Source organism: Mustela nivalis (assembly GCF_964662115.1).
Source record: "Mustela nivalis genome assembly, chromosome: 11".
Classification (NCBI taxonomy): domain Eukaryota; kingdom Metazoa; phylum Chordata; class Mammalia; order Carnivora; family Mustelidae; genus Mustela; species Mustela nivalis.
In genome coordinates, this window is record NC_139030.1 from 99,825,150 (window position 1) to 99,849,483 (window position 24,334).

Below are 24,334 nucleotides of genomic sequence, written 5' to 3' on the forward strand. Positions count from 1 at the left end.
AACTAAGGTTAAGTGACGTCAAAAGGGCCCCTTATAAGAAGAGGAATAGATATCTTTCTCTTTGTACATACACCAAGTGAAGATGGATGCCATGTGAGTACATGGTGAGAAGGTAGCCATCCACAGGCCAGGGAGAGTTCTCAACAAACCAAGCCTGAAGGAAATTTGATCTTGGAATTGTAACACTCAGAATTGTAAGGAAATAGTGTATAAGCCACCCAAGTCTGTGGTATGTAGTTACAGCACTCCTAACAGACTAATACAGACATTATTATGGATGATGTTTAAAAAATTTCCTAGGACACGTGGGTGGCTCAGTGGTTAAGCCTCTGCCTTTGGCTCAGGTCATGATCTCAGGGTCCTGGGATTGAGCCCCATGTTGGGCTCTCTGCTCAGCAGGGAGCCTGCTTCCCCCTCTCTCTGCCTGCCTCTCTATCTGCTTATGATCTCTCTCTGTCAAATAAATAAAATTTTTTAAAAATTTCCTAAACATTTGCTTTACTTATGCCTACCAAAAAAACTATGGTGTACTATAATTAACTACACTATATTTTACCCCAAGAAGTTATTAAGAGAGTAGATCTTAAATGTTATCACCACACATGTAAAACATTGTAATTATGTGAGGGATGGAGGTCCTAACTAACCTTATTTTGGTAATCATTTTGTAATATATATGTGTATCAAATCATTACATTGTATTTTCTAAACTTACCTGTTGTATGTCAATAATATTCTAATCAAGTTGGAGGGAGGGGGCATGGAATGTAGTAGGCTTCTTCTTCCCTTTCAGCTTTCATTACGAATACTAATACACTCTTCAGATCAAATATATTGTTCAAAATATATGTAGGCAACAAAAAGACTATTTAAGTTTAAATAGTATGACTATACATGCTCACCTGCTAAATACAATGCCTTCACCTGAGGAGGCTGTAGTGCTTCAAAGAAGATGATAACAGACCCTAGCTGACCCTCCAGAGATGTGGGGCAGCCCCATTCACTATCTTGGGTTCCAGCTGATATCAATTTGGTAATCAATTTTGATTTTTCAAGTGTTCCTCCCCAGGAGGCTGACGACAGAATTCCGCCAAATGATGTCCGATGAGGGGTAATGGGGGAAGAAAAAGGTGGATCTGGGATTTGGGAAGGTGGAGGAGTGGTGGTTCTTTGCCCAGCTGAACCAATGCAGCAGGAAATAAAAGGCTATAAATTAAGAAACAAAATAAATCACATAATTTTAATTACATCTCTATCTTGATATTGAAAATAAAATAGTACATAAAATAAAGAAAACAAATAGATGGAAGATAAAACTGGAAGTTTTAATTTTATTGGATCATAATGTGTGTGCGTGTGCATATACACAAAGTCATTATAGATATTACTTTCGGCCTACGGGATTTCGATGCATTACTTTTATAACTCACGTTTCAATGAGTATTTTTAAAAACTTCCACTATTTTACTATATTCTAAAATAGAGGAAATTACTACTTTTCTCCCTTTAAAATTTATTTAAAAAACTACACATTAGCATAATAATACAATTACAGGTTATCCTATAATGAGCATCAGGATGAACTTCAACTAGAAATTACTAGAATCCAGGGCACCTGGGTGGCTCAGTGGGTTAAGCCTCTGCCTTCAGCTCACATCATGATCCCAAGGTTCTAGGATCAAGTCCCTCATTGCTTCCCCCTCTCTCTGCCTACCTCTGCCAATTTGTGATCTCTGTCAAATAAATAAAATCTTTAAAAAAAAGAAAAGAAATTACTAGAATCCTAGAAGAACTTGGGAAATAATAAATTTCGTTATCTTCAATAAAGGCTCTTTCAAAATCATCTAAGAATTCTCAAAAAACATTTACACTAATGTTAAGAATTATCTCAGTAAATAAATTCCATCTTATATTTGACTACAATATAATATGTAAAGGTTTAAAGTTTCTTCATTATTAATTCAAATTCAGTGGAATAGAAATGAGTCCAACAAAAGAGTCTCTAAGTATTTTGTATACTTGGTGGGCTTTATTATTTATTTATAGATTTTATTTTTAAGGAAACTTTACATCCAACATGGGGTCAAGAGTCCCAAGCTCTTCTAACTGAGCCAGCCAGGCGTCCCTTGGAGAGCTTTACTTAATGACCCTTTGCTCTGCTCTACTCAATTTCTCTGGCTTTCCTATTTTAAGCCTGACTTCCTCTAATAATAATAGACTAATATTATTAAATATTAACTTACTATATCTTAGAATATAGAAAACACTTTAAAATTCATGGGCACATATTTAAAATAAACAGAACCTTCTACATTAAACTGAAATTTTATAAAAGTTCTCAATCAATGGGTCCCATAAAGGGTAGGTTAGATACAGAGAAAAGGAAACACTCTTATACTGTTGGTGGGAATGCAAGGTGGTGCAGCCACTCTGGAAAACAGTATGGAGATTCCTCAAAAAGTTGAAAACAGAGCTACCCTATGACCCAGCAACTGAACTAGTGGGTATTTACCACAAAGATACAAATGCAGTGATCTGTTGGGAAACATGTACCCCAATGTGTATAGCAGCAGTGTCCACAGTAGCCAAACTATGGAAAGAGCCCAGATGTCTATCAACAGATGAATGGATAAAGATGTGTTTTATATACATATAGAGTGGAATACTGTGCAGCCATCAAGAAAAAATGAAACCTTGCCATTGGCAACGACGTGAATGGAACTAGAGGGTATTATGCTAAGCGAAATAAGTCAATCAGAGAAGACAATTATTGTATGACCTACCTGATATGAGGAATTTGAGAAACAAAAGAGGCTCATAGGGAAGAGAGAAAAAATAAAACAAGATGAAACCAGAGAGGGGGACAAACCATAAGAGACTCTTAATCATAGGAAACAAACTGAGGGTAGCTGGAGGGGGAGGAAGGAGGGAGCGATGGGGTAAGTGGGTGAGGGCATGTGATGTAATGAACACTGTCAATTATGTAAGACTGATGAATCACTGAACTCTACCTCTGAAACCAGTAATACACTATATGTTAATTAAGTGAATTTAAATTAAAAAAAAAAAAAAAAGAGTAAGTTAGATGTGCTTACTTCGTTCATGGCAGGAAATCTGAGAGGGGCAGAGACCTTCTGCTGTCCATTGTCATAGATAAAGACAAGGCTCTGACCAAAGGGTCTTTTTCCAGGCATGTGAACAATGGTTATGTTGTGCTAATAAAGTAAAATATACATTTAAAGACTAAAATTACATTAAATCTTTGAAATGACAACTGTTTCAGAGTATTACTTTATAACTAGTTTGTGTGAACAGTAGAACATTGAGTTTAAGATAATTAAATGCTGGTTAAAATTTTGTTCTTAAAGTGAATGACAATTTTTTCTGTAGTACTATAAAGACATTTAATCTGTTCTAGAAATTTACACATAATTGTAACAGAGTATCTTCTCTGCATTTCCCAAGTCTGAATATTCTTTACAATTAATTTTTCTAATAAGAAGCAATTTATACCTTATGCAACGGAAATGCAATGTTTTCAATAACGTATGTTCTCATTTTAAATTAATTTCAAAATCAAATCTGATTCTAGAAAACTTGAAAGGAATGATAACATTTCCTTTTAACTTTTTAGGAGAAAACTTACTCCTGCTGAATTTATAATGATGAGGAAAGTAATATTAACTTCCTTATAAACTTGAACATTCATAGAATTTTAAAGTAAAAATTAATCAACTCTCAAAAAGAAGACAAATCCTGATGTACATGCACCAAATGTGTTTTTAAAGCAACGAACCAGAAAGTTAAATGTGATGTCCTGAAACCTTACCCAGAGGGAATCACAGAAACTGTGGTCGGGAAGCATAACTGTAGCATATTCTCTTTTTGTGCACACTGCCACAACCAACATACCTGAATGGGTAATAAAAGCTTCAAAACCCATGCCACTTCCTGTAAAGAAGCTATCAAAAATATATATTATCAGAACTTTTGAAATCAGTTGTTCAGCTTTATCATCACTGAAACACACAAAACCATGTTATCATGAATATCTTTATCAGTAATGCTGTGGCTTACATTCTATTGCCAAGTATCAGTCCAGTCTTGCTTGAAAGATAATTCTTAAATCTTTTTTGGGCTTAATGGTTTAGTAAATTATAAAAGGTATCCATATTGAGTGGAATTCCATTAAAATTTCAGTAAAATGATAAACTTGCAAATCTTCAAAATTCTTTCAAACAGGATTCAGAAAGCATAAATGAAAGTCTTTAAAAATCACAAGGCATATTAAAAATTATTAGTTACTGAAGTAACTTAAGTTTGGATATACATACACAAAGGTTTTCTGATCCTTCATATAAATACACAGATTCTTCAATGGATCACAAAGATCACCATTCATTTTAAAATTTGTTATTCCTTTTTCTCTACTTTTACAATACTTTTAAGAAGGAACTTTCTTCCCAAACTAGCATAAGAACCGGCAAAATATTTGAGCTATGTAATCAATATCAAGAAAGCAATAAAACACTTATAATTAAACTGTGTACACCCAAAGGATAAAGAGGCTTCAGATAAACTGTTCTGCATTTAAAAAGCTTAAAAAGCTTTTTCCTATTTGGGAATTAGAGCATATACTGTTATGACAGTATTCATTTATATTCCATAACTTGTACAGTACCTGTACAATTGTTTCCTTTTTCCTCCTTTGTTAGCGTTGCCAAGAGTCAACTGATCCTGATCTAAGCAAAACCAAGCATTGAAAGAAAAGGCAGACCCTGGCCACTTCTGTATGGAAGGCACAGAAATTCCTGCCATACTATGTGACAAGTTAAAATACTGCAGTGCGCTTTCCAGACTTTGTTTACGGGCCATTGTCAGAATTGCTCGAGTCACGGGAGTGGTATAGGGGTGAATATACTCAGGTTCATCCACTCTCAGCAATCTTAGCAGTCGGCGGATTTCTTCTGAGCTCACTGACTGACTCCCCAAGGAACCATGAAGTGCAATCAAGTTCTCAGCACAAGTTCGGTGGAGGGAAGAATGGGAATCAAGGGTTTCGATGATGTGAATCCCCATGTTTGCATTGACACAAATAGTTCGGCTCTGCCTATTAATACAACAAATTCTTTTCAGCCAATCAGAGATGAAGATTTGCAGATCATGGGATTCTAGCTCTGGAAGCCACTGGATAAGAAGCAAGAGAGGATGGACATTGCTAATGCCCAAAATCCCAACTGAAGTGTGGTCACCCTCTACAGCCTATAAAGTAACATAAAAGACAAAAGGTTAGTAGCCACCTTGGAAATGGAGATAATGTTACTTGTTTAACAAAGCTAAAAAACTCACCATATTCATGAGTTCTTTAAGTAGTTCCAGTGGTGGCTGACCCAGGGATTTTAAAACCTCAAACATATGTGTATAACCAATTCTTTCTTTAAATACTTCCTAGAGGAAGGGAAAAAGGGAAATAAATCCAACAAAGCACATTTCCAAAGACTGAATTTGTTGGAATATTTAAAAAGCTGAGTAACACCTGTTTAATTAACTTAATATTGAAAAGACTGAGTTCAATATTTGCTTCTTACATCACTTCTTCATCTTAAAATGGATTCCACATACCTCCTGAAATACGATGTGACCATAATCCACCAAAATGTAAAATAAATGAAATAAGCAATAATTATATATTGTAAAATTATTATATTAATTTCAGATTAGGGTACAATTACTTCCTTTCCTCACTTGATTTGTAATCACACAGTAATACGTGAAGTAAAAACAAAACTGAAGAAAAAATGAGGAGACTCTAGTGATAACAGGAGTCAGACAGCAGTCTCAGTAGACTAACGAGTTCTCACAATATTGAGTGGTGACCAGAACAAAATAGGTAGTTTTCTCTCTGCTTTTTGTATCTAAATGGACTGTCTTATCTGGAATATCAAGTTCATTTTAGTAAGGTCTAAGTCCTATATATTTTTGAACTTGTGGGCACACAAAACTATAAAGTAAAATTAAAAGATAACCAAAAAAGCTAGTAATACTAAATTGGTCCAGTAACTCAGGTATAAATTTATACACTTATTATAAAATCAAAAAATTCAAACAAAATGGGTAACTGGTTATCTCTGGAGAGGGGAACTAGTTGACTGTGAGCCAAGGGCAGGAAGAAAATCTTTTTTCAAAACGCAGTTTTAAATACTAATTCAAAGGGATACAGTAGCCCTATGTTTATAGCAGTATTAGCTACAATGGCCAAATTATGGAAAAAGCCGAAGTGTCCATCAACTGATGAATGGGTAAAGAAGATGTAGTGTGAGAGTGTGTGTGTGTACAGATAGATCGATACAGAGAGACAAACATATAAATATATACATGATGTAATATTACTCAGCTATAAAAAAAGAATGAAATCTTGTCGTTTGCAATGACACACATGGACCTAGAGAGTATTATGTTAAGAGAAATAAGTCCGTTAGAGAAAGGCAAATATCATATGATTTCATTTATATGTGGTATTTAAGAAACAAGACAAACAGGCCAAAGGCAAAAAAGGAAAAAAAAAAAAAAAAGGAGAGGGGGAGGGGGCAAAGCAAGAAACAACGTCTTAACTACAGAGAACAAACTAATGGTCTCTCTCTGTCAAATAGATAAAATCTTAAAAAAGAAGAAGAAGTATACTTGTGATGAGCACTGAGTATTATACGGAATTGTTGAACACTACATTGCACACCTGAAACTAGTATTACACTGTATGCTAACTATCTGAAATTTAAATAAAAACTTAAAAGAAAGAATACCAATCATTTTCTTTTAAAGATTTTATTTATTTATGTGACAGATTGCAAATAGGCAGAACAGAGATTACAAGTAGGCAGAGAGGCAAGCAGAGAGAGGAGGAAGCAGGCTCCCCGCTGAGCAGAGAGCCCGATGCGGGTCTCGATCCCAGGACCCTGGGATCATGACCTGAGCTGAAGGCAGAGGCTTTAACCCACTGAGCCACCCAGGCGCCCACCAATCATTTTTTAAAAGAGGTTTTTGTAAAATATTCTATTTATTTTATTTATTTAGGAAGAGAAAAAGAAAAAGAAAGAGAGAAAGCATGAGTGGGCAGAGGAGCTGGGGGAAAGGGTGAGAGAGACTTTAAAGACGACTCCATGCTGAGCATGGAGCTAGACGTGGGGGTCAATCTCATAACCTGAAATCAAGGCCTGAGCTGAGGTCAAGAGTCTGATGCTTAAGTGACTGAAACACACAGATACCCCAAAAAAAGAGTATTTTAAAAATAACATTTTGAATTTCAAACCATGCAAAGGATAATATAATAAAAAAATTTATATTTTAATTAGATTTGAGCATCAATCCAGGTCTGAATATCATAATACAGTGAAGCCAATCCATTATACTCATAAACCAATTACTAAGAACTTAAAATGATTTTTTTTCTTAAAGCAACTATTATAAATGGGATTTGATTCCCAAGCCAGCCTATAAAAGTTGTAAAAGCCTATCTGGTAGGCATCCAGCCATGAGTTATATATAGCAACAACTATAGAGCAATTGTTAGATTCCTAAGAAAAAACCAGTGGAAAGCAAGGACTACTACTGAAGGCACGGCTTAGGGAACAATGAATAGTTCACTCATGTCTGCCATTAGAAAGGCAAAACACGAAAAAAAAAGGCAAAACATGAAATATATTAGAGGTGGTAGAGAGAAGGTAAAATGGTAATAGTAAGAATAATGATGATGATGATAGACACTGATAATTATTAAGCATTTACCATATGCCTGGCACTATGTTTACCACTTTACACAGATGATCTCACCAATCCTTAAAACTACTCAATGAGACAATTACTAGCACAAAACGAGCATGAGTGAACAGCAGGACAAAGTCAGTGGTCGTGAATGAGACAGAAAGAAAATCCTGAGAGTAACAAAAAAGAATTTCCAAGGCCATCTGGAAAAACAAGTCCCAAACTGATAAGGCTGTTCACATGTAGAAAATGTTCACAATTGTCACAACCTAGGCAGTCATAAACTGAGAAATAGTGAAAGAGTAATTATTTTATTAGTGAAGAAAAACTATGATATAAAATGTAATTCTTAGACACACTAACAATTGAATCACCTAAAATGATCATTTCAACACCAGTGCTACCTTTGTTGACTGACACTGTAAATCTCTACTAGTTGACTGTTCTATCGTATAATCCCAAAGTAGTGCCCATAGGTATTTTACTCTAAAATTATTAGCAAAATGATTCTGACACTGAAATAGTTTGTGACTTTTTCACTTCAGGTGTAGAGCCACAGGTATTATATACATACTTTCATACATTACTTTGGGAATTATACAGTGAAAATTAGTTTATCTAAAACAACATCTTATGAAACAAGATGGAATCGGGAGGGAGACAAACCGTAAGAGACTCCTAATCTCACAAAACAAACTGAGGGTTGTGGGAGGGCGGTAGGGAGATGGTGGTGAGGTTATGGACATTGGGGAGGGTATGTGCTATGGTGAGTGCTGTGAAGTGTGTAAACCTGGCAATTCACAGACCTGTATCCCTGGGGCTAATAATACATTATATGTTAATAAAAATAAAATAAAATAACATTTTAGAGATTGAGGATGCATGTTTCACCTTAGCAGCTGGAGATTTGTTCATTACTGCTGTCAAAGCCTGAATGGCTGATATAGCCAAACAATCCAACTGTCCCTGAAACACCTACCAGAGAGAGAGAGAGAGAAAAAAAAAAGGGTAAGAAATTAATAATGTGTTTGAGATTTGTATTCTGTTAGGAAACCTTTGTTCTGAAAACCTGAAAAAATAATTACTTAACATGCAATACATTCTTTTTCCAATAGAACAGATTTCTGAGACATACCTGCAAAAAAAGTTACCTACCTGACAGAAAATAAGCCATGTGTCAAGAAGGATAAAGTTAAATTCACTCATTACTTTGAAATGTTTTGGAAAAAAAACAAAAACCAAAAAGAACACCAAGCTTAATACATGCTTTAAAAAATAATGGACAATCTCCAGAGGAAGGAAGGGAAGTCTATCATTGAAAATTCTATCATATTTTAATTTCCCTTCAGAAATATACTAACTTCCTAGTTTGAAATTTCATTAGCATGTATAATAAGATGTTTAAAATGGTGTTGTCTATTTGATTTACAAGCCCTGCATTATAATTGAAATGGTATGTTTATTCACTGATCATACTTGTAAACATAAGGCATATCTATTTTTAACATAAAATGCAAAATTTGAGGCAGAATAGAAAATGAAATATCTATAATCATTATTACATTTTTGAGAAGGCAGCCCTTAATGTCAAAAGCTGTAAAAAATAATTAAAAAATAAAAACCAGCTTCAGCTTCATTTTGTGAATTTCTGTTTAAGCTTCATCATAAAGAGATGTGTTAAATTTCAGGGCTGTACATTTAGAGGGAAAAAAAGTGAAAACAAAAGCTAACATTAATAACATTAAAAAACTGAACACGACTTATATCATTAGGTTTAATCAACCATGAAAGCATAGCAGGAGAAGCAGAAAGTTATAAAAACTCATAGTCCCCCAAATCTGCCTTTGGGAATATATTACTATGACTTAAAACTAGTTATTCCATGAATAGAATTTTCCTTTCTCCTTCCCACTAAAAATGATTTGAGTAAAAGGGGACTCATTAGATTTTTGTCATTTTAAGCTAAGCTCTACCACTTTTAGGCAAGTTATATAAGCCAGTATCTTGAATTTTGTTGATGTTATTAAATATTACTACATATACATAGTTTACATTAATCATTCTGTATAAAGAATTTCATATGAATAAGATCTTTCCTACACTTTGTTCAAGACTACTAGACATCAGTAGTATCTACAATTAGGAATATTAATATAAACCTCTTATCAATATCATTTTAAATATTTTAATTAATCTAAATAAGAAGGCCTTAAAACTAACATAGAGAAATCTAAAATAGTACTCTATAGTCGGTATTTTATATCCTGAACAGAAAATAATAGATTTTCATGTCTCTTTATAATACAGCTCTATTTACAAATCTCATTATTAAAATAATAATAAAAGATATCATGTAAGCTCTCTCAAAACATTTTGGAAAAGGAAAAAAACCAAAGCATTTTTAATCGGTAGATCTTCAAAACTGAATTACTTAATGCTGAAAGGCAACAAAAACTGCTTATTTCTCCTCTATATCCATATAGAGGTGACTTTAAGAAAGGAAAACAGTTAAGTTTTATGCTAAATTAAGATTCAAAGTGTTAAGCATCTTCTCCCCTTCCTCCAGGATTTGGATGTCCACTGAATTATAATCATTACTTGTCAAAAAGAAGCAAAGAATCAAGATATTAAAATTGACCATACAAACTCACAAACAAAGCCTAAGGTCCCAATACACCGCAATGCTTAGAGAAAGAAGCTCCCAAAATATGAAGTCACCACCACGTGGACAGCATTGATATTGGGATCCCATTCCTGTACTCTGTGTCTCCTTAAACTGAAATGGATGCACACATATACAGATGGAATACTGTTGATCTTTTATATCAACCACCAAGATTTCAACATATTTATCTTTTAGATGAAAAAAATTTTATTTTTAATTTTTAACAATTTTCAAAAATAACTAATGAAGATTAGAATTAGATAGTGTTTGTGTATTTTAAGACATAAGAAGAAAAGTACAGGAATAGTTGTTCCCATTGACTGATTTTGGACTTCAGCTGAAACAAGATGCAGGTTTTTTAGATACCTGGTCCTCATTTATTTCTGTCAGTAATTTGTTGGCAAGGTCTTTCTCGTTCTTGTCTGCCACCTTATTGTTAGCATTTAAAAACAGCTGTTAAAAACAGAGACAAGAATAATGGAGAAAGAACATTAAATAGTTACCTATAAGCAGAAATGGAAGTTTAAGTGGATTTCCATGTTTCTTGAAAATAAATTCAAGAACCCACTGGTGAAGTATATCTCTTTTAAACCGACAATCAACTTTTTGGGTTACAAACTAACATTAGTTCATACACCATATAATTAATTGTTAGTTATTTCTCTCTTGGAACTCATACTAAAATAAAAAATAATAGCAACAAGGAGATTAGTTAACATTTCTAAATTCTTAAAGAATCAGCAGAAAATAAATGTCTCACAAAAAAGGAAATTTGCTATTGAGACAGATTAAAGATACTGTAGTAAATAATGTACAATAAGGATTCTGTAGTCAAGTATGTTTGTAAAATGCTCTTTAACTTTAAAGAGTTCTTTCTGAAAATACTTCTCAGTCTCAAGTACATTAATGTGCTTTGACAAAGGAGATAGGTATTTTCCAAAATTATCAAGAGTTGAGTATAATTTATATTAGTTTCTACACAAAAGGGGATTAGGATTATCTCTGACATACATGGAGATTGCTAAGGGAATCTAATATTTTGGTGTAAGTGTATAAAACTAGCATTCGCAAAGATCTCAGGCACATTTTAGATAAAAAGAAAGTTCAAATGGAAGTAGAAAGGGAAAAAAAGATGTATAAAGGAATTTAACAAGAGCATCCTAAGAAGGAAGTTCTATCATTTCAAAAAATAGAAAACAAAAGTCCAGTAATATACTGAAATAATGCGATATAAAATAAAATAAAGATAAGGTATGATATGATATACAGAACATATATAAAGCTTAACCTAAAAATAGTGTATACAACACAGGCTTTGGAATAGAAACATGGATATGAATTGTAGTTCTGCTAATTATTAGCTGTTGGTTTTAAGAAAAACTTCTCTAAGTTTACTTTCCCAAAAGGGAAAAGAGTAACTCATGAAATAGAGGCGTGGATTAAATGAGATAATCCACGCTAGGTTATTAACACAGTATCTAGCACGTAATAAGAATTTAATAAATGGAAGCTCTTATTATTAACAACAAAATTTACTTTTAAAGATTTTATTCACTTATTTGAGAGACAGAGAACACAAGCAGGGTGGAGGGGCAAAGAGAGAGGGAGAAGCAGGCTCCCCGCTGAGCAGAGCGCCTGATGGAGGGCTCCATCCTAGGACCCTGGGATCATGACCTGAGCTGAAGGGAGATGCTTAACTGACTGGTCAACCCAAATTTTTAAAATAGTAATACTCCATATTATCTGGTGTAAGAACACAGGAATGCTAAAAACTGATGAGAGCAAAAATGAGTAAAGGCTTTCCAGAAAGTAACCCGTATCAAGAATTTCAAAATTACCTCTTGTCAGTAACTGTATTTCTAAACATCTACCTAAAAGTGGTCAGAAACTCAAATGAAGATTTTAGAACCAAGATGCTCACTTCAGCTTTATTTACAATAACATGAAGAAACCACCCAAATATCATTAAATAGTGAGATAATTAAATAAATTATGATTCAACCATACACTGAAAGGCAAGTCCTTAAACTTTTTGGTCTCAGGACCACTTAATAGTCTTAAAAATTATTGAGAACACCAAAGAACTTCTGTTTATATGGGGTTACAACTCTTAATATTTACCATATGAGAAATGAAAATCAAGACATTAAAATAATATTTGTTTAGTCATTCAAAAACAATAAACCTATTATATGATGACATAACACATCTTTATAAAAAAACTTTTATTTTTTAATAAATTACATTAGTGAGAATGGCACTGCTTTTACATTTCTGTAATCTCTTTAAAAAGTCTGACTTGATAGAAAACAGATGAACTCTAATACCTACTTTGCATTCAGACTGTTATGATGATGTTGTTTTGATTCAAGTTTATGAAAAAAATCTAGCCTCAAACTGAAATGTTAAAATTAGACTACAGATTCCCTAAAATGATCTTGGGGACCCCATACTTTGAGAAATGCTGGTTTGTAATATTTGCAGTCGTTAAAAACAATGTTTTTGAAAAATATATGGGAAAGACTGGTGATATAATACATTTAAAAGAGAATACAAAAATATTCACTGGTATTCCAATTTTGTAAAGAAAAGTATATCCTTGGAAAAGGTGCCTGGGTGGCTGAGTCGTTAAGTGTCTGCCTTTGGCTGAGGTCATGATCCCAGGGTCCTGGGATCAAGCCCTGTGTTGGACTCCCAGCTCAGCAAGAAACCTTCTTCTCCCTCTCCCCTTTCTTCTATTCCCTCCCTCGCTGTCTCTCTCTCTCTAGGTCAAATAAACAAAATCTAAAAAAAAAAAAGAAGAATATATATGGAAATATTGTTATGGGTATTTTGCCACAGTTTTAAAATTTAAATATTTATATATACAGACATGTTTTATTAAAAGATTAAGAAAATATGTGTTTGATTTCATTTTCCTCCATTAAAATCTATTATTAATCATTGCTCTAGAACTTTAAAAAAATAAAAAGAAACTTGTTCAAATAAGGCAATGTGTATGAATCCAGGCAAGTACAACTCCCAAAATCAACCTTTCAACTATATCATTCTATGTATCCACTCCCAACATTCTTTTTCACAAAGCATCCCTTAGTTGCTCCTTTCATAAATTATCATTCCTACTAAGACTGCCTTAATGATAAATTTTTTCTGGTAGTTGATTTTTAAAGGTAGATGTGGAGAAGAAAAGGAAGAAAGTGAAGAAAACAAATTAAGGAATGTAGACAAGACAACAGTATCAATAACTTTCCAGAATCTTATGACTCAAGTCCTCAAATAGAACTTTACACATTTAGAATACATCACAATGTATGTATTTTTAAAAAACTGATTAAAACCTGGGGTGCCTGGGTGGCTCAGTGGGTCAAAGCCTCTGCCTTCGGCTCAGGTCATGATCCCAGGTTCCTGGGATCCAGCCCCACATCGGGCTCTCTGCTCAGCAGGGAGCCTGCTTCCTCCTCTCTCTCTCTGCCTCCCACTCTGCCTACTTGTGATCTCTGTCTGTCAAATAAATAAATAAAATCTTTAAAAAAAAAAAAAAAGACCTATAAAAAAACTGATTAAAACTCCAAGCAGAAATTGCACTACGGGGTATTTACCCTAAAGATATAAATGTGATCTGAAGGGGCACGTGCACCCAAATGTTTATATCAGCAATGTCCACAACAGCCGAACTATGGAAAGAACCTAGATGTCCATCAACAGATGAATGGATAAAAAAGATGTGGTATATATATATACAATGGAATACTATGTGGCCTTCAAAAGAAATGAAATCTTGCCATTTGCGATGATGTGGATGGAACTAGAGAGTACTATACTTAGCGAAATAAATCAATCAGAGAAAGACAACTATCATATGATCACCCTGATATGAGGAAGTAGAGATGCAACATGGGGGGTTTGGGGGATAGGAAAAGAATAAATGAAACAAGATGGGATCAGGAGGGAGACAAACAAGAGACTCTAAATGTCACAAAACAAACTGAGGGTTGTGGGGTGGGGGGAGAGGGTGGGGGGCGTTATGGACATTGGGAAGGGTATGTGATATGGTAACTGCTGTAAGTGTGTAAACCTGGCGATTCACAGACCTGTAACCCTGGGGCTAATAATACATTATATTTTCATTAAAAAAAAAACCAAAAAACAAAAAAACTCCAAGCAGAGTGCTAAAGTAAATGTTATGGTTTTGAATTCTTCTCTTTGCTACTAGAAATTTGCTGTTATTTTCTTCTCATTACTCCAAATAACCTTGGAAAGCTTCTAAAAATAATTTTACAATAATTTAAAGGATATGCCCCTTCCAAAATACAATATGGTGACAAAAAAACAACTCTCAAATGTTTAACATTCATCATAGCTATCAGGAAAGTTAAATGTATGATTCCACTGAATTATATTCTAAGTACGTCACAGTATGATGAAACTCATTTTGACAAGCCAAAGGTCCTCACATAAATACTGAAGGAAATTAATGCATAAACTGGCTGGCGAATCTCATAAAAAACAAAGCATAGAAACTACAGCAGTCAGCCTGAAGTTTTCCATGTAATTCACAAAATGTTTGTTTAATAAGCTTTAGTTGACAATGTTTCCTCTGGGTCTGAATATTTAAACAACAGTTGTCTTGATTCTATTCTGTATTACTTTCTAAAACAAAATAAATTCTTTATTCCTTACTAACAAAATAATTTAAACAGAAGTCTATCACAATCATCTGTAGCACCCTGTAAAACATTTAGGAACAAAGTTTTTGGGGTGCCTGGGTGGCTCAGTGGGTTAAAGCCTCTGCCTTCGGCTCAGGTCATGATCCCAGGGTCCTGGGTCCTGGGATCTAGCCCCACATTAGGCTCTCTGCTGAGTAGAGAGCCTGCTTCCTCCTTTCTCTCTGCCTATTTGTGATCTCTGTCTGTGAAATAAGTTAAAAAAAAAAAGTTTTCATAAGATTCCATTTTTATATATTTAAGAATCCTATTAACCTATCCCTATCAAGTATATTCATCAATAAAACCTGTACTCCTCCTATATTTAATATACAGAAAACATTTTCCTATTGATCTTAAGTACCAGTACAACAAAACTTTTACAACCAGTGAACCCAGGGTCAGAATACCTGGGTAAGAAATCCTGCCTCCATCATGAAACATATTAACCTTGCGCTAATCATTTAGTCTCTTAGGACATATTTCTTCATTTGTATAATGAAAGGACTGGGCAATTTACTTCAAAGGTTCTTCCATGTTGTTAGGACTCCATAACCATAATGGTTAGTGATGAGTTTATAGTGATACTGACTAGAATATCCTGCCTAGGACACTACCTCCAGCAGAGAAGGCTGGGAATGGTCCCAAAGCCTAGCCTTCCCCTCTGAAATGGGTTTCTACTCTAGCATTTCCTGTCTCAAAACAAAATGTGGTAAGTGCTATCAAATAATTAAATTTTAAAACACAAGGACTGTCAGCAAGTCTCCAGATCTAAATTACAAGAAACTCTGGCCTATACAACAGTAGAAAGAGTAAATATTAGCTCAACATCATGACTGCTATGCTAAAAAGCTTTGTACTTTTTAAAAAGATATTGTTGACCATGATATGACATTTTAAAAAATACCTGAGTTTCACATATTGAAGAAAAGCACTAATCAATTTTGGCAGAACTACATTTTATCCCAGTGGTTTACCCTTCTACAATGTGTGACTGGCAGGTTCTCTTATACATGGGAGGTTTTGTCTTGATGAAGCTGCCTTTGTAACTGATATATATATATATATATATATATACTTTTTAACAACAAACAAAAGGTTTTATTAAGTTTTCTTATGCTGTTTTCATCTCCCTAGGATTTCTTTCCTAAGAACAAGTTTAAGGGATGGGGGGAGGCTTGTTCACTCTCTAGTGGTAGTTTAGTACTTTCATTGACTCTATAAATGTTCATCACAATTTACATCATCAATATATATTCCTTATTTTTTTTTTAATTTTTTATTTTTTATAAACATATATTTTTATCCCCAGGGGTACAGGTCTGTGAATCGCCAGGTTTACACACTTCACAGCACTCACCAAAGCACATACCCTCCCCAATGTCCATAACCCCACCCCCCTCCTCCCAACCCCCCTCTCCCCAGCAACCCTCAGTTTGTTTTGTGAGATTAAGAGTCACTTATGGTTTGTCTCCCTCCCAATCCCATCTTGTTTCATTGATTCTTCTCCTACCCACTTAAGCCCCCATGTTGCATCACCACTTCCTCATATCAGGGAGATCATATGATAGTTGTCTTTCTCTGCTTGACTTATTTCGCTAAGCATGATACACTCTAGTTCCATCCATGTTGTCGCAAATGGCAAGATTTCATTTCTTTTGATGGCTGCATAGTATTCCATTGTGTATATATACCACATCTTCTTGATCCGTTCATCTGTTGATGGACATCTAGGTTCTTTCCATACTTTGGCTATTGTGGACATTGCTGCTATAAACATTCGCGTGCACGTGCCCCTTTGGATCACTACGTTTGTATCTTTAGGGTAAATACCCAGTAGTGCAATTGCTGAGTCATAGGGCAGTTCTATTTTCAACATTTTGAGGAACCTCCATGCTGTTTTCCAGAGTGGTTGCACCAGCCTGCATTCCCACCAACAGTGTAGGAGGGTTCCCCTTTCTCCGCAACCTCACCAGCATCTGTCATTTCCTGACTTGTTGATTTTAGCCATTCTGACTGGTGTGAGGTGATATCTCATTGTGGTTTTGATTTGTATTTCCCTGATGCCAAGTGACATGGAGCACTTTTTCATGTGTCTGTTGGCCATCTGGATGTCTTCTTTGCAGAAATGTCTGTTCATGTCCTCTGCCCATTTCTTGATTGTATTATTTGTTCTTTGGGTGTTGAGTTTGCTAAGTTCTTTATAGATTTTGGACACTAGTCCTTTATCTGATATGTCATTTGCAAATATCTTCTCCCATTCTGTCAGTTGTCTTTTTTGTTGACTGTTTCCTTTGCTGTGCAAAAGATTTTGATCTTGATGAAATCCCAATAGTTCATTTTTGCCCTTGCTTCCCTTGCCTTTGGCGATGTTCCTAGGAAGATGTTGCTGCGGCTGAGGTCGAAAAGGTTGCTGCCTGTGTTCTCCTCAAGGATTTTGATGGATTCCTTTCGCACATTGAGGTTCTTCATCCATTTTGAGTCTATTTTCATGTGTGGTGTAAGGAAATGGTCCAATTTCATTTTTCTGCATGTGGCTGTCCTATTTTCCCAACACCATTTGTTGAAGAGGCTGTCTTTCTTCCATTGGACATTCTTTCCTGCATTGTCGAAGATTAGTTGACCATAGAGTTGAGGGTCTATTTCTGGGCTCTCTATTCTGTTCCATTGATCTATGTGTCTGTTTTTGTGCCAGTACCATGCTGTCTTGATGATGACAGCTTTGTAATAGAGCTTGAAGTCCGGAATTGTGATGCCACCAATTTTGGCTTTCTTTTTCAATATCCCTTTGGCTATTCGAGGTATTTTCTGGTTCCATATAAATTTTAGAATTATTTGTTCCATTTCTTTGAAAAAGATGGATGGTACTTTGATAGGGATTGCATTAAATGTGTAGATTGCTTTAGGTAGCATAGACATTTTCACAATATTTATTCTTCCAATCCAGGAGCATGGAACATTTTTCCATTTCTTTGTGTCTTCCTCAATTTCTTTCATGAGTACTTTATAGTTTGCTGAGTATAGATTCTGTGCCTCTTTGGTTAGGTTTATTCCTAGGTATCTTATGGTTTGGGGTGCAATTGTAAATGGGATTGACTCCTTAATTTCTCTTTCTTCTGTCTTGTTGTTGGTGTAGAGAAATGCAACTGATTTCTGTGCATTGATTTTATATCCTGACACTTTACTGAATTCCTGTACAAGTTCTAGCAGTTTTGGAGTGGAGTCTTTTCCACATATAGTATCATATCATATCATATCATATCATATCATCTGCGAAGAGTGATAATTTGACTTCTTCTTTGCCAATTTGGATGCCTTTAATTTCCTTTTGTTGTCTGATTGCTGAGGCTAGGACTTCTAGTACAATGTTGAATAGCAGTGGTGATAATGGACATCCCTGCCGTGTTCCTGACCTTAGCGGAAAAGCTTTCAGTTTTTCTCCATTGAGAATGATATTTGCGGTGGGCTTTTCATAGATGGCTTTGATGATATTGAGGTATGTGCCCTCTATCCCTACACTTTGAAGAGTTTTGATCAAGAAGGGATGCTGTACTTTGTCAAATGCTTTTTCAGCATCTATTGAGAGTATCATATGGTTCTTGTTCTTTCTTTTATTGATGTGTTGTATCACATTGACTGATTTGCGGATGTTGAACCAACCTTGCAGCCCTGGAATAAATCCCACTTGGTCGTGGTGAATAATCCTTTTAATGTACTGTTGAATCCTATTGGCTAGTATTTTGGTGAGAATTTTCACATCTGTGTTCATCAAGGATATTGGTCTATGGCTCTCTTTTTTGATGGGATCCTTGTCTGGTTTTGGGATCAAGGTGATGCTGGCCTCATAAAATGAGTTGGGAAGTTTTCCTTCCATTTCTATTTCTTGGAACAGTTTCAGGAGAATAGGAATTAGTTCTTCTTTAAATGTTTGGTAGAATTCCCCCGGGGAAGCCGTCTGGCCCTGGGATTTTGTTTGTTTGGAGATTTTTAATGACTGTTTCAATCTCCTTACTGGTTATGGATCTGTTCAGGCTTTTTATTTCTTCCTGGTTCAGTTGTGGTAGTTTATAGGTTTCTAGGAATGCATCCATTTCTTCCAGATTGTCAAATTTGTTGGAGTAGAGTTGCTCATAGTATGTTCTTATAATAGTTTGTATTTCTTTGGTGTTAGTTGTGATCTCTCCTCTTTCATTCATGATTTTATTTATTGGGGTCCTTTCTCTTTTCTTTTTGATGAGTCTGGCCAGGGGTTTATCAATTTTATTAATTCTTTCAAAGAACCAGCTCCTAGTTTCGTTGATTTGCTCTATTGTTTTTTTGGTTTTATATTCCTTATTTTTAAAATGACATTTCTTAACTTTTCACTGAAAGCTAAGAACAACATAGTGACATAAATGCTTTCATTTATCTCTCTCCTAACACTGTGGAAAAATTTGAGGGGCTGATATTAAAATCCTCCTTTTGGGATATCTGCACAAAATCAGGATCAAACCCTAGTTTTTTCAGCACAGATTCCATGAAAAGAATACCTCAAACAGAAAAGTAAAAGCTCTTTGAAGTAGTTCCATTTTCAAAGGCTTTTCAAGAAGCACTCTAAATAATTTCTGATACCATCTTGAAATTTATGAAAATATAATAATCAGATATTATTACATACACACAAAACTGCTATAAGTGTAAACTAATAAAAAAGAAAAATAATAGCAAATTGGCAGTATATACCAAGAACATTAACAGTATTTCTATTTTCTTACTTTTCCATAATCCCCAATTATTTACAAATTGTTTCTATACAATGTTCCCTAACTTTAAAAAAGCACATTATGCCCTTTGACCTAGAAATTCTACTAGAAATAGAATTCTAGTCTATGAACTTGAAGGAGCTATGTAACAGCAAAAAAGTTGGAAATTAAGTTGAGTATCTGCTACAGGAAATAGGTACATTATGGCACATCTACTTAATATTATATAGGTATTTAAATCATACACAGGAAAATGCAAACAAAATCATCTTACATGAAACAAAAGCACAAAATTATATACATCAAATGCTCACACCAAACTTTAACAATGTACAACAAAAGACTTTAAAACTCAACAACAAAAACAAACAACCCAATTAAAAAATGCACAAAGAACTTGCATAGACATTTCTCCAAAGAACCTATACAAATAGCAAATAAGCATATGAAAAGATGCTCAGTATAACTAATCATTAAGGGCAAATTAAAATCACAATGAGATACCACTTCATACCCATTAGAATTAGAGATCATCAGAAAGAAGAAAGTAACTGTCAAGGAGAGAGTAAAAAATTATAACCCTTGTGCATTGTTCACAGGAATGTAAAATGGCACAACCATTGCGGAGAACAGTGAGGTGGTTCCTTAAAATACTAAAAATTTAATGACTATATGATCCAGCAATCTCACTTCTGGAATATATCCAAAAGAACAAAAGCAGGGACTTAAAGAGATATGGGTATATTCAGGATCACAGCAGCATTATCCAAAATAGCCAAAAGGTATAATCAATACAAAAGTCCATTAACACATGACTAGGAAAACAAAATGTGGTATATAGGCACAGTGGAATATTGTTCAGCCTAAAAAAGGAAAATTCTGCAATATGCCACAACATGGATGAATCTTGAGGCCATAATGCTAAGGGAAATAAGTCAGTCACAAAAATAGAAATACTATGTGACTGTACTTACATGAGGTATTTAGAGTAACTACAAATCATAGAGACAGAAAGTTTAATGGAGGTAGCCAGGGGTTGGGGAGAGGGGAGAATGAGGAACTGTTTAATGTGTATAGAGTTTCAGTTCCATAAGACGTAGAGGGTTATAGAGAATGGAAGGTGGTGACAGCTGCACAACAGTGTGAATGTTTTCAGTACCACTGATTGATACACTTAAATATAGTTAAGATGGTAAATTTTATATTTTACCATAATCAAAAAAAGAAAATTAGTAATATGTTTAAATTTGAATCAAAGCATAAACAAAATAATAGCTTTTTAAAGTGAAAGACAATAATAATAGAAAAATACCTTGCAATTCTGCAGCAGTCGTATGAGATGTTCAAAGCAATTACTATTAAGAAAAATGGCCTGAAGAACAGGCCTATCGGTGCAATCTAACATGGCTGTGATGGTATCTAGGAAAATAAAAACAAAATCATCGATTTATATAGTGGAAAATTTGGGATCACAGAAACATTTCCCTCTGGCCATATTTTTAATTTAGGCTTTTCAGTGACAAACAGATGTAAAATGAATTGGAAGAAATAGGGATGGAGATTGGAAAAAAAAACTACTTATTACTTATTAAGAAAAATGAATATTTTTATAGTTTATTATTAAAAATATTTGTTTTTCTACATAAGAGTGATATATATTTCCCAAAGATTACAGTTATTCTTCCATTATAATGCTCAAGTATAACTAACTGTGGTTTCCAACTCGCTATTAATAAGCAACACCTAGTTAGTTATATTCTGCAACAGTCTCATTTATACAGTATAAAATTAGCATGTGGCCAGAAAATAAGACTTAGGGATTCAATCCATTCATGATGATGGTTTGATCTTGTTTCCTACTGAACAGATACTGTCATTCAGAAATCAAGGGATAACTGGCATAAGTAAATACAATAGTCCTTAATAAATAAGAAGTCCATTCAATAGAGACTCAAACTTTCTTAGAAAGTTATAATTTATACAATTATAAAACATGTTTTAAAAGAGAACAGAAACTAGATAAAAGGAATCTTATTTTCTTACAGAAACAAAGTCTCTTGTTGTGCACTGATCAAGTTTCACCAAGATTTTGATGTCCAATATTTTTAAGTTGGATACCACACACACCCTCGTACAACCATGTTTTTAAGTCTCTAGAGCTGTATAATAAACCATTAATGTCGGTTATGTCTAGGTTGTAGAATATAAAAAACTTCTTATCCAAATTTCCTAGTACAGCTGTAATGAAAATATTTTATTTCTATGAAAAGAAACTCAATTAATAATACTTGTACTATCAATCTAACAGGAATGCAGTAAGAAATCACATATACTGATGAAAGTGCTTACAGAGAAAAACCAACAAAACAAAGAGAGGGCAGAGAAACAAGACACACATACATAGAGGCTCTGAGAAAAACCAAATAGAGACCCTCTGAACAAAGGATAAATGTTAAAGTGACATCTACAGAGATTTATAGAAGGACACATAATATTGCCATATGTTACTCTTGCCATAAGTTAGACAGCACAAATGCCATCACCTAGAAACTTACTTTTCTTAGAATTTGAAAATAATAGCTGACTTTCTTTTTAACAGTGATGCTTTTAATGGAATACACTTTCAAAAAACAATAGAGGCTCAATTTCGTTAAAGCAAAGATGCTACAAACAAATTGATTCCATGTTAATTATTTTAAAGTCATAATCTCAAGTTACATAATAGGTGAATTAAACAATCAATACTTCTATATGATAGCCTTGAATTTCAAATAAGTCTAAAAAAACAGACTCAGAGAAAATGGAGTAATATAAATTTTATGTAATACTTACTCAACATTTTGATCTGCAGAGCTATGAACCGGCTTTCCCACTGTCTGGATCTCCTTTGATTAGGTAAAGCTGAATGATCTGAATTTAGCAATTTAAAATAGTTCTCTAAAATAGTGCTGGTTTCCACCTGACGTTGATCAGAGCTGCTAGTGAGAAGGATATGGACCACTTCTGTAAGGCACTTCAGAGTAAGTTCTATCTTCCTACCCACTTCTTCAGGATTTCCATCCTCCCAGGAATCACAATCTGCCAAAACTCTCATGAGAACTTCCATGGTGGCTGGAGAAATTGCTTGCAAAGCATTCCTCTGAAACATGAAAGATAATAAACATGAAACCCAAACCAAACTGAAGTTCTGGATGTTTGTAAAACTAAAGTTTAATAAATCTGCAGACTTTCTTTTCTTTTTTAAAGGATTTTATTTATTTGACAGACGGCGAGAGAGGGAACTCAAGCAGGGGGAGTGGGAGAGGCAAAAGCAGGCTTCCCGCTGAGCAGGGAGCCTGATGCAGGGCTCAATCCCGGGACCCCAGGATCATGACCCAAGCTGAAGGCAGACGCTTAATGAATGAGCCACCCAGGAGACCCTGCAGACTTTTTCTTTTAATAAATCAACATAAAAAATTTTAAGCACATACCTGATAGACATTGCTAGTTTTTATGCATATTAAGTTTTCATTTCCTTGCTAGATTACTAGATTTTCATTTTTATTCCGGTAGCAATCTGCCTACATAGAAAACTTGTTTACCACCCTCCCTTACAGCTTGGGGTAGCCATGGGTCATAGTTCTGGTCAAGAATATATGCTAGTAGACTATGAAGGAAATACAACTTGACAGATAAAAACAGAAGGACCCTTTGTTCTTGGCCTTTTCATCTTTTGCCTGCCTGGAATGCAGATACCATGTTTGGAACCACCTTTAAGTCATGAAGAAACAAACCCAAGAACTAAAGTAACAGGCTAAAGAGAGCAAGAAGAGGAATGTGAAAGGACTTAGTCCTTGCCAATACCATGGAGCTGCTGTACCAGCCCAGAACTGCCTACATCTAGATTTCTAATGCAAACAAACAAACAAAAAAATCCAAAATTCTCAATTTGGCTGAGCTCCTCTAGGGTTTTATGTTGGTTATAGCAAATTCATCCCAAATGACATAGAGATATAAGAGGACTGGCTTGACTCTGGTTCTACAAACATTTCTGAAATTCTAAATAACTGGTAGCTATTCAAGGTGATCCATTAAACTTAGAAATAATATATATTGCCTAAAACTGTTAAATTGATATAGAATGAATCCAAACATAATGATGCAAAATCAACTGAAAGTAACAGCACTTAGGCCATTAGAGCTTATTATTATCAATATAATAAATAATAGCGGTAACAAGGGCTACAATGGAAGAAACTGTCCACAGAGCACCCAACATCCATTTTCCTCCACTTCCTTATTAAAAGCATCCCTGATGTTTTGGTGGACAGGAGGTTAGCAGAAATAAAGATTACATTTCCTAACCTCCCTTGTGGCCAAAGAGGCCGAGGAAGCAAGTTTTGTTTGTTTTTTTTTTAATCGAAGTTACTATTTGGATGTATTTCCCTTGTTTGCAGTTATCTCATGGAGTTTGCCAAATGAGATTA

The 24,334-nt window shown here is 34.6% G+C and overlaps 1 protein-coding gene across 13 annotated transcripts in view; it reads right to left on the reverse strand.

Annotated features, from left to right (window-relative positions):
- Window positions 1-24,334, reverse strand: part of NBEAL1 (neurobeachin like 1) — a 206,804-nt gene that overhangs the window by 118,048 nt on the left and 64,422 nt on the right. For 7 of the 13 annotated variants that reach the window (XM_082688842.1, XM_082688840.1, XM_082688832.1 and 4 more), the window contains 9 exons: window positions 22,701-23,007; window positions 21,181-21,287; window positions 10,790-10,876; window positions 8,650-8,733; window positions 5,350-5,448; window positions 4,682-5,262; window positions 3,830-3,962; window positions 3,096-3,215; window positions 903-1,206 (listed from right to left, as the gene is read on the reverse strand). In XM_082688842.1, the coding sequence (XP_082544968.1) occupies window positions 903-1,206; window positions 3,096-3,215; window positions 3,830-3,962; window positions 4,682-5,262; window positions 5,350-5,448; window positions 8,650-8,733; window positions 10,790-10,876; window positions 21,181-21,287; window positions 22,701-23,007 (1,822 nt within the window). The remainder of the gene's footprint in view (window positions 1-902; window positions 1,207-3,095; window positions 3,216-3,829; window positions 3,963-4,681; window positions 5,263-5,349; window positions 5,449-8,649; window positions 8,734-10,789; window positions 10,877-21,180; window positions 21,288-22,700; window positions 23,008-24,334) is intronic. The other 6 variants (XM_082688836.1, XM_082688834.1, XM_082688844.1 and 3 more) reach the window with 1 other exon arrangement.